The sequence below is a fragment of the Mus musculus genome, chromosome 19, assembly GCF_000001635.26.
Source record: "Mus musculus strain C57BL/6J chromosome 19, GRCm38.p6 C57BL/6J".
Taxonomy (NCBI): domain Eukaryota; kingdom Metazoa; phylum Chordata; class Mammalia; order Rodentia; family Muridae; genus Mus; species Mus musculus.
This window is the reverse complement of record NC_000085.6, coordinates 10,821,737-10,832,407: the sequence shown is the minus strand read 5'-3', so window position 1 is coordinate 10,832,407 and position 10,671 is coordinate 10,821,737. Positions and strand designations below refer to the sequence as shown.

The following is a 10,671-nucleotide window of genomic DNA, read 5'->3' as shown; positions in this document are numbered from 1 at the left end:
TTGCTGGGCCAAGTTCATGGAGAGATAGTGAAAATGCCTGCATTACTCAAGTACAGAGAGCCACTGGTGTCCCTTGAAAATCAAGAGCCAAAGGTCTTGGTTCTAAGAGTTAAAAATAAACAATGACCTCACTGACTTGAGCATCCAACTGGACACATCCTCTAGCTTCCTGCTCTGAGCTTCACGCCCACGAAGCATGAGTGGCTTGGTCCTTCTAGCCACAATAACACTCACCCTCTGCTGTCCTGCCTTGAGGTACCCAGTTCCTGTACCAGGAGCACCTACCCCTGTACCTCCCTCTGCCACTGAAACCAGCCCTTTCTTTCTATTCCGTCTTTTTCTTTTGTCTTTGGGGAAGAATCCCTTTCCACTCTGGTTTTGGAGCCACTAATTTTTTTTTTTTTTTTTTTTTTTTTTTTTAGTGCGTGTCTGTGTGGGTGAATGTGTGGAGGTCAGACGTCAGAGGGAGATTTGCAGAAGTCAGTTTCCTCCTTCTACCATGTGACATGGGTCCGTGGGTCCCAAGGATTGAACTCAGTCCATCACACTTGGCACCAAGCACCTTTACCCACGGAGCCATCTCACTCTTGAGAATGTATGCTTCTTGAAAGCAGGGAAGTTGTTTCATCTCTTTTCTTCCCTTGGAGTGACACTCCCAAGCCTCCAGAGATGAGTGGAGTGGAATCTGGAAGCCCGACAAAACTGCCTATGCCCCGGGGCCCTTTGTGTTGCCAGACACTCTTCACTAGAGGGCGCCCTCAGCCGGTACCAGGACAGAGTCCTGTCCCTCTCTCCCTCTGAGATGGGCGGGGTCTCACTGTGGGAGGAGCCTGATTCACTATGGCTTCCCAATTTGCCACATCAGATATCCCCCTCAGCTGGTGGGACACTCCTACTAGTGGGAGAAATCCTCTCCATTACACAAGTGGAGAAATGAAAACAAGCTAGAATGGAGGAAGTGGAGTACCAAAAAATGTTGTATGAGGCATGGCTGGAATCTGGAACCAGTCTCTTTCTAGACTCTAGGGTTCTGCTTAGAGACAAATTATCCATTCCCACATTCTCTCAACAAAACCTATTTAACACCTACTATGTGTTACGAGGGGGGGCTCATTGGTGAGCTAAATGCACAGTCTACTTTCTAGCCTGGTTCAGCACGCCTAGGCAGCCTGGTCCTTCCCGCTCTAGCCCTTTCCTCCCGAATCTTTTCCTTCCCCAGCAGCCTCCCTGCACAGCCATCTGCTGAAACTCCGCTTGCCCTCTTGCCCAGGACACAAACAGCGAGCAGTCCTCAAAGATGGGATCCAGATTCTTTGGCACCTCTGTGCAACTCCCACCTGGGTTGGGGCACGTGGAGGTGGGGGGGAGTCCTTCTCTGAGACCCCCTATTCTTTGGGGTTTCCTTTGGAAAAGCTTAGGCCCTTGCTACGTGCACCCCAGGACTGGGGAAATGGTTCAGTAGTTTGCCAAAGAAGCATGAGAAGCAGAGCTCAGACTGTCAGGACCTACACAAAAGCCCTGCAGGTATGGCAGCCTCCTGAGATCCCAGCACTTAGGAGGCAGAGATGGGGACCTCCAGCGTAAGCTGGCGAGCTAAACTTGTGGAATCAGGAGCTCTAGATACAGTGAGAGACCCAACCTCGATAAATAACAGAGAACAATTGAATTGAAGAAGACTACTCTGACATCAGCTTCAAACTTACATACACACACACACAGACACACACACACACGCACAAATATACACACACATAGATACACACATTCATACATGTGCATATACACTACGCATACCATATGCTCACACACACACTTGCACACACATGCACACACATGCACATACTTTCTCTCACAAACATACACACACATGAATGAACACACACACACACATATTCACACACATACATATATACACATACACGCACACACACTACACACGGCACACCTGACATACCCCTCGATACACACACGCAAAAGAAGAGTCCATCAAGACTCTGTCCTCCTGCCTCTTAGTCACCACATTCCCAAGGACAACACAAACCTTGGAATGCAACCCCATGAGAGCTGGATTCTGTGGGAGGGGCAGCAGGGGCGCATTAATTCACTCTTCTAGCACCAGTTACTAGAGCATCTCTGGGAATGAGCTGTCTCTTTGTGTCCAGGAAAGAAGGCACAGCCTCTTTGTCTTTCTTGGAAGACCCTCAGGGATGCGTTCATTGGACATGGCCTCTGTGATTCTTAGGGTTCACTTTGGTTGGTGGGCTTATGGAAGGTAGCTTGGCTCCCCCACCCCAACAGCCCTGTAACAGCACCCCTGTTACAACAGCCTGGCTTCCTGGAGACCAAAACCACAAGCAGAAGGTAGAGGCGTGAGACACTCACAGGCTGGGCCTGTGTGTAGGAGAGAGAGTGCGCAGCACACAGGGCACTGAGAACAAGAACAGAAAGGGCACCACGGGTGAGACAAGCCATCGGTGGCACAACCGTCTCCCGGAACCAGGATGGCACTTCCTATGGGCAGGCGTGAGTAGCAGTGGAGACAGCACCAGACATGTGGCTCTTCCTTGGGATCGCTGGATTGCTGACAGCAGTTCTCTCAGGTAGATCTCTTCTGTCACCTCCTACAGCTCGTGCTAGGGGACCCGGGTTCTGTCTGCTTGGCCCCTTGCTAGCTGTTTCCTCATGGCCACCTTTGTAGAGCCTTTTAACCTAAGACCATCCTGGTGTGACAACAGCTTGGGGCTTGAGGTGACGCAGGGACCCCTTAAAGGGCCGGATGATGCTCTCATCATAAAAGGCCTCCTGGGAGTGAGGTGAACGAACCTCATGCCTGACTTGGGGCCTAGGTCTGAGGAAGGAGCTCCCCACGCATCCATAGGTGCAGGAAGCACCCGCTTCTCCCACCTTCTTACCATCTCACAGGAAGGAAGGAACGACTCCTTTGAGAGGGAGGACCAGCCAGCATCAGTATTTTCCATGTTAAGTCCCAGAGTGGGGTTCACCAGGACCAGAGACAGAATCCAGGGAGACCCAGGGGACTTCACTCTTAGTGACTTCGGTTCAACCTCTTGGATGAATTTGAGACACAAATGATCAAGAAGGCTTTTGAGTTCCTGAGCTGCTAAGTGCTGAAGTAGTCTTGCATAGTCTGGACTAGGGTTCTGGAGCAAAGGCCCAAGGTCGCCAGATACTTGATAGAGTGCACAGGCCAAGCTAGCAGAAACAGGCAATACACAGAGACTCAGGAATCCCTGTACATGGCAGGCATTCACATTTCAGGGTAGGAAGATGGTATAGAAACAGACTTAGGGTCTAAGGAGTTAGGTCTGCCTTACAGAAGGGGAGCCCAGGCAGAGGGATGGGGACATAAAGCTGGTCAGAGGTTATGAGCACTCGGGGAGTTCTGAAGTGTCTTCTTTCTGTCTGGATCTTCAGGCATTTCATCCAAGTCCCCTGGTGTTAATTGGCATGTGTTTTGCCCAGTAGAGGCCTGGGCTTTTGCTGTCCTTTCTTGACCAGCTGTTTCCAAAGCACTGGCTCTCGGAGCTCAGCCTCCTTCTACTCAGGCCGACGGCAAGGCCTTCTGCTTCTTCCTATCCATCAGTGCCACCACCTCTGCCTCTCTTAAGAGGCCTGACACAAGATCAGGCTTAAGTCCTAAAGGAAAAGGTCTGCTGACCGCTAAGACCGGGGCCCCAAACAAGCCAGCTCCTTCTCTTTCCACTGCTTCCCAGTATGGATGAGGGCTGGGGCTGAGCTGAGCACGGAGCCCTTTGGGCTGAAACTGAGAGGTCCTTGGTCTGAGATGATGGGTCCAGAGTGATGCCTATGGGAAGGTAAGACCTCAGCAGCAGGCGGGCTCCAGAGAGCCTACCCTTAGGTATGGGTTGCACCTGGCCCATGCACAGTATCAGTTCCCTCAGCTCCTTCCTGTCCCTGGGTTGATGTCAGTTGACCCGCTTTTAGTCACTGATAGAAGTTTAGTTTTGAAAGAAAAAAATTGGTTATGTTGTAAGTGGAAAAGCCTTCTCGTTTGCCAGAAATTAAAGGGATGAGGAAAGCCTAAAAATAAATGGTGGTAGAACCCAATTCGAGGCAATTGAAATGGTGTCACCAAGGCCCTAGAGCCTAAGGCCTACGCCATTCTGCTCTCCCAATTAGAGGGGTAACGAGGGAGGTGGGTAAGGACATCCTGGTTCCGAACTGTTATTTTCTTCAGAATTTGTCAGTCACTCGGAGCAGGGAACAGGCTCCTCATTGGTCAATGCTCTTTCATCAGTGCCTGATGGTCTATGTCCCATGGAGAAATGTCCCAAGAGGACAAGCTTTGCAGGTGTAAGGAAAACTGCACCCTAAAGTGACACTATGTCTCCCTCATGGTGATGTCTAGGAGGCTGAGTCTCTGGGCCCAGGGCCTGAATGTTCCTTCTTTTTTGCCTGATGTAGCAGGCCCCCTGGCTGGGCACAGATCTGTGGAACTGTGTACAGGGTGGCAGATCTGTGTTGGACCACATGTGCTTGAGGAAAGAATGTTAAGAGCAAAGAGAAAGAAAATGTAGAAAAAGTGATGGACAACAAGAAGAAATGGAGCAGGAGAGCGAAGCCCAGGAGAGAGTTCTGGAGCTTTCTGCCCGGGAGCAGTGTTCAAACTTGAGTGATCTAAATTCTATTCTGGGTGTCAGGGGCTGGCGAATGCCAGGGGTTGGTGGATGCCAGCTCTCCTAGGAGCTACCGAGCTCTCCTCTGTCTAGGGCTGGTACCTAGCTCTCTGTTCTGAGTCTCGTACTGCTTTCTCCAGCGGCTTGCCTCTGCAAGGCCTGTGTGTGACTGGGTGACCAGGACTTAGGGAGACAGACCCACTGGGCCCCGTTCTGTGCCTTGGTTTCCATCCAAGGTGGGAAAGAGACCGAGATGTGAACTAGAAGCTAACTGGAGGGAGGATGGTGTTAGGAAACGAGTTTTCACCCAGTGTTTCTAGTTCACCAATACCTGAGCTCCTGCCCTTCCCTGGTCCTCATTTTCTCAGTTACTGGGTAAAGTCTTCTGGGTCCTGAAAAGGCAGTTTGTAAGTATTTTAAAATGATAATTCTTCAGGCTAGAGATACCACTCTGTGGCAAGAGGCCCTTCTTGACACCCAGCACAATACGTACAGGAATTGTTTAATTAAAAAAATAATCTATTTTTCTTATTAGTAAATATAAGTGTTGTTTTATTTATATTTATATATTTATGTGTGATAATTTCAAGGGGCCTTTGAGCCAACCAAGTGTGAGAGAACATTTTTTTTAAATAATAAATTTCCCTTACTAATTAATTCTAGCTAATTAATTCCCTCAGCTTTATGCTGTCCAATATGGCGGCCACTGTGTTACTTTTGAGATGTGTCAGTGCAAAGCACAAAACAAACTCTGAAAATGAGTTAAAATAAATTACAAATATACATATATATGTATAGTGTGGTGTGCGTGTATGTGGTGTGCGTGTATGTGCGTGTGCGTGTGTGTGTGTGTGTGTATAAATACATCCCGCAGCACATGTGGAAGTCTATGGACAACTTTTAGAAACTGTTTTTCTCCTTTCAATATGTGGATATTCGGGATGGAACTCAGGCTGTAAGCACCTTTGCTCATTGAACCATCTTGCCAGACCATCTTTGGTATTCTAAACTGTATTTAGGAATCAAAAGACTCAAATCTTCACACATACACCCTCGATGAACTCAGGTCCTTACAGGCGCTAGGCAAAGGCTGTGTCGCGAGCCAAATTCTCAGATCACGGATCCCTTTCCTTTCCCAGCAGAAAGCAAAGCCGTCTTAGGAAGGCAGTTCTCAGACCTAAGACTCTGACATAGTAGAGTGACTGTGAAATTCTCCTAAATACTCCAACAGTTTTGACAGACATTACCAAATCTTCTGAAATTTTTATTATTGTTTTTTATTTTTGTTTGTTTTGTTTGTTTTGAGATTTATTTCTATGTGTGTTGGTATTCTGCCTGCCTACATGTCTGTGCGGGGGCACCAGATCCTCTGCAAACTGGAGTTAGAAACATCCAGCCACCATGTGGATGCTGGGAATTGAACTCACTCAGGTCCTCTGGAAGATCAGCCAGTGATTTTAACCACTGAGCCATCTCTCCAGCCCCCTTTGAGTTTTTAAACTAAACTCTGAACTGAAAGCAGTTGCTCCATCGCATGCACGAGAACCTCTGAGGGCCACGTGTCCTCAAATATCACAAATACAGGATTTTTACATACTAATGCATAGAACTTGACCCAACTTTCACTCCATGCATCTTTAGAAATACTAGAGGGTTCTATTTATTTAATCATGTGTACTTTGTAAAGCCTAGCCTCCCTGGAGAAGTGTGCGGGAGGCTGGGGCTTTCTCCATCAGAGAGAATTTGTCACCTCAGTGGACATGGATGAGGTTGGCTTTGTCGTTTTATCAAAATAAGCGATGTGATTCTTCTGTGCTGTCAATAGCCATGCTGTGTCTTTTTGTCCTCCAACTGGGCAGTCCTTAGACCAGCAGTTTCTGTGTACAAAGGACAAAGAAACCAATCTTCTATGTCCGAGTCGCCACCTGGGGATTAAAATCCAGCACATGTCCATTTGTCCATCCCATTCTGTGACCCATTCTTTCTGCCTTTAACACAGCTCACAGATGCATCAGTGACACAGGACAAGCTTTGACGTCATCTGGCTTCTTGTGCTGCCTGGCCACAGGTGACAACTGACAGGGGACAATTGGCATGGCTGGTACACCGGTGGCCATCCCACGCGGTACATTTAGGCAGATGTAGATGGTTTCAGAATGACCCGGGAGGATTGAGATAAATTGCCGATAGCTCCCAGGGTTCGTTCTGGGTTTGTCAAGGCCTTCTTTGCTGCCCATACCAGCCTCACTTCCTTACAAGAAAGCTCATGATGTAGCCAGGCTTTGGCTGTTAGATTCTGAGGCTCAAACCCCAAGCTTTTCCCTGAGCCAAGGAAGAATAAATAAGCAACAGTTGGGGATGGTGGGGAGTTCTGAAAAAATGGCTCAGTCAAACCTGGCGACTTGAATTAGATCCCTGGGACCCACAGGGTGGAAGGAGAGAACAGATTCATATAACTTGTTCTCTGACCTCCATGTGTATACTATAGCACCACCATATACATAGGAAAGAAAGAAAAAGAAAAGACTCAAAGAAAGAAACAAAAACAAAACAAAGAAAGAAATAAACAAACAAAAAAAGAAACAAAGAGGGAGAGAGAGAGTGTGTCAGTGAGCTAGTGAGTAACTCTGACGGATCAGGATGGGGTTGGAGGGTCTGATAGAAAAAGGCCATCTAGGAACCAGGTCACCTTCTCTATGCCTGGATCATAGACTGAAGCCACTAATTTCAATGACTTGTGCCTAGCCTTAGACTAGTACTTAGAAGCCCCTGTGGGCTAGCATTCCAGGTCACCAGTGTCTTACCACCCTTCAATCTTTCTTAAATGGTGTTTTAAAGTGGTCTCAGAATCTGCATGGCTCACAGGGAAAGCTGTCGGAAAACACCCGGATGTGCTATCAGCAAAAACAAATGCCACAGAAACAAAGAAATGTCACTAGACACTAGACGCCAGCCATATGCTTTGCTGTTCTTTCTGTTCTCCAAAGCAGCAGTTCTCAACCTGGGGGTGGAGGTGGGTCGTCAAAGGGCCCTTTCACGGGGGTCATTTAAGACCATTGGAAAATACAGATTTTTAAAAAATTTTATTTATTTATTTTATGAAAATGAAGCTGTTCAGATGGTTGTGAGCCTTCATGTGGTTTGTTGGGAATTGAATTTAGGACCTCTGCTCTCTCCGGTCGACCTGCTAGATATTTTTCTTATGATTCATAACAGTAACAAAATTACAGTTATGAAGTAGCAATGAAAATAATTTTATGGTTGAGGGTCACCACAATATGAAGAACTGTTTTAAAAGGTTGCAGCATTAAGAAGGCTGAGAACTGTAGCTCCAAAAGGAGGGTTGTGTGTATCAGAGAGGCATTTGCAACTAGGCCCACAGGAAGCCCTCTCCTCCATGACTGCAAGGGAAACAGCTTCGTGGTGATAGTGTTGAGGTGGTGGCTAGCAAAGCCATTGTGCAAACTTTTCGGTGTGTATTTACTCTTTGGAAACACTGATCAAATAAAGGGCAGAGGGTTTGGGCCTGTGCCTCCATGACGAGACTCAATCTCAGCTGTCTGGAACGTTCTTGGATATAACGGCCCCATATCAGGCAGCCCAAGGCAGTCTGAGAGGCCCTTAAATTTCTCTGGTGAGCCTTGAAATAGGCATGATACCGAGACTCATGCCCCGTAATCCAGCTCTGGTTTGTAGTTATACGGAGACCAGACTTCAACCACAGGTATTGCTCCTCAGCGGCCTTCCACCTGGTTGAGAAAGCATCTTTGGTGGGCTTGGAACTCACAAACTAGATTAGTGTAACTGGCCAGCTAGAGCTTGCTCCCTAGTGCAGGGACTATGAATGTATGCCACCGTGCTCGATTTATTTTCTGTGCGACCTGGGGGTTGAAATCAGGTCCTCTGTTTGCAAAGCAGTCACTTTATAGACTGAGCTATTACCTCCTGCCTGCCAATCAACTCTGGGAAATGGATTCCCCATGACCTGGGGAATATGGGGAGTCTTTGAAGAGGTAAAGTTGGGATGGGTTTGGGAACCAGCTCTCAGCTTAACTAACTCTGTGGGGTAATCTCAGGCAAGTTCCTCCTTCCTTCTGACGCGAGTTTCCTCCCTGGAAAATGAACATGTTGAACACTAAGGTTGGATCTAAAAATCCCTGCCCTCTAAATACGTCCCTGGAGATCACAGGCTGAAAGAGCAGAGATCCAGTAGAAGCCCAACCTCAGGATGTGTGTGTGTGTGTGTGTGTGTGTGTGTGTGTGTGTGTGTGTGTGTGTGTGACAACCCTAACCAAAACCCTGAGGTCAGCCAGGCTTGTTTCCAATCCCAGGTCTGCATGGCCTGCAAGCTACAGATAGCAATGCCTGGCTTGCCTAGGTGGTCAAGTCAACTTAGATCTTACATCCAGAGTTCCTGAGCAGACTGTGGAATTCAAAATGTTATATCAGAAACATGTCACATGGAACCAAAAGTCATTACCCTTGTCTAAATGCACGGGATTTGATCATTAAACCGGCACCGTTTGTACAGTGAACTCATTGACGAATAAGGCAACTCTCTTCCATAGATGCACAGGCGGCTCAACATACTTCAGAGACTTAGCAAAATCCATAGCTAGTGAGTTCAGGCAGCTGAGCAGCCTAGAGCCCTTTCCTCCATGAGTAAGTGGCCTGCCTGCTTGGCACTCAGTCCAGTTCTGAAGTCTCTTCCCCAAATGGCACTCCCTCTTTTGCTTGCTCACCATACAGTTCAGGGTCTGCCTGGAGGAGATCTGGGGTCCTGTGGTTCCAGAAGACCTTTAGCAATACAGAAGACATAGTGTGGCCGCTTTGCTCGGTGGTGGCGCTCCTTCAGAGAGTTTGTCTGGCAGTTAAGATGAACACCAGACCAGGCAGGAAAGTGAAATTCAAGAGGCACCAGGCACCTACAGAAGCTTGCCTGGTGCGATTGTCCATCTTGGCATATTTATTCAGCCCTGAGCCCTGTGCTGGTATCAAGGTACAAGATACAAAAGTAGTATCATTGTGAAGAAAGTGGGTAAACAAACCAGGGTCAACCTGGCCCAGCATGGCCACAGATACAAGCCAGTGAACTATAGCCTCCACCCATCATTAGGGACTTCCATTTTCTGAGTCTCAGATTAGATGTTTAGCCTATCCTATCCTCACAATTCTGAGGCAATCATCCCCATTTTAGAGGTAGGGAAATTGAGGCCCAGAAGATTATACAATTTCTCAGTGGTGGCTCATGCTGAATTAAAAAAAAAAAAAAAAGGTCATGTCTGGGACTGGGGAGATGGCTCAGTGGGTAAGGTGATAGCCTCATAAGGATTTGCATTTGGACCTCAGGACCCATGTTAGAAAACAAAGGCCTGGCATGGTAGTATGCAATTGTAATCCTAGTCAGGGGAGACAGTGAAATCTCTGGGGTTCTCTAGCCAACTAGCCCAGCCAACATAGTACAGTTCTGGCCAGTGAGAGATCCTACCTCCATGAAATGTTAGCTGTGACACACTATGAAAAATATTAGGTGCCTTGGGATGCTGGGAGGGTCCCACAGCTGCTTCAGCAAGGGGTGATGTAGCTGAGGCATGGGACAGAGAGGAGGAACAAACCACAGCTCAGGTTTCTGCCCGCCATTTTGTAGGTTCGATAGTTTGGCCTGATAGTCTCCTGCCTGAAAATGGCACCCGACACAGACCAACAGTCAGTGTAGCTAAAAAGCTGTTGGGTGAGCTATAGGGTTGGGCCTGGCATACCTGAGAGCTTGAGGATAGGGTCTTTCCCACCAGGAAGCAATCTCTTGCTTTCCTCTGCCAGAGACGGAGCTCCTGGGTCTTCATGGGTTCATGATGAGAGAATATTAGGCCACTCCTGACAGTGCCAACAGATGCCCAAGGGGTCTGTGTGGGGCTGAAGGCATGGGCTATTGGGAGGTGGAGGCATGTTGGAAGAGGAGAGGCCTCAGAGTTGGGGTCTCTTCTGAGTACCCCAGCCTCAGTTAGGAAGTTAC

At 47.9% G+C, this 10,671-nt stretch overlaps 1 protein-coding gene across 3 annotated transcripts in view; it reads left to right on the top strand.

The window, feature by feature from the left end:
• The first annotated feature begins 2,345 nt into the window (after positions 1 to 2,345).
• Positions 2,346 to 10,671, top strand: part of Cd6 (CD6 antigen) — a 40,724-nt gene continuing 32,398 nt past the window's right edge. For 2 of the 3 annotated variants that reach the window (NM_001037801.2, NM_009852.3), the window contains exon 1: positions 2,350 to 2,600. In NM_001037801.2, coding sequence (NP_001032890.1) covers positions 2,552 to 2,600 — 49 coding nt within the window. In that variant the 5' untranslated portion in view covers positions 2,350 to 2,551. Of the gene's footprint in view, positions 2,601 to 10,671 lie in introns of all 3 variants that reach the window. The other variant, XM_006526622.3, reaches the window with a different exon arrangement.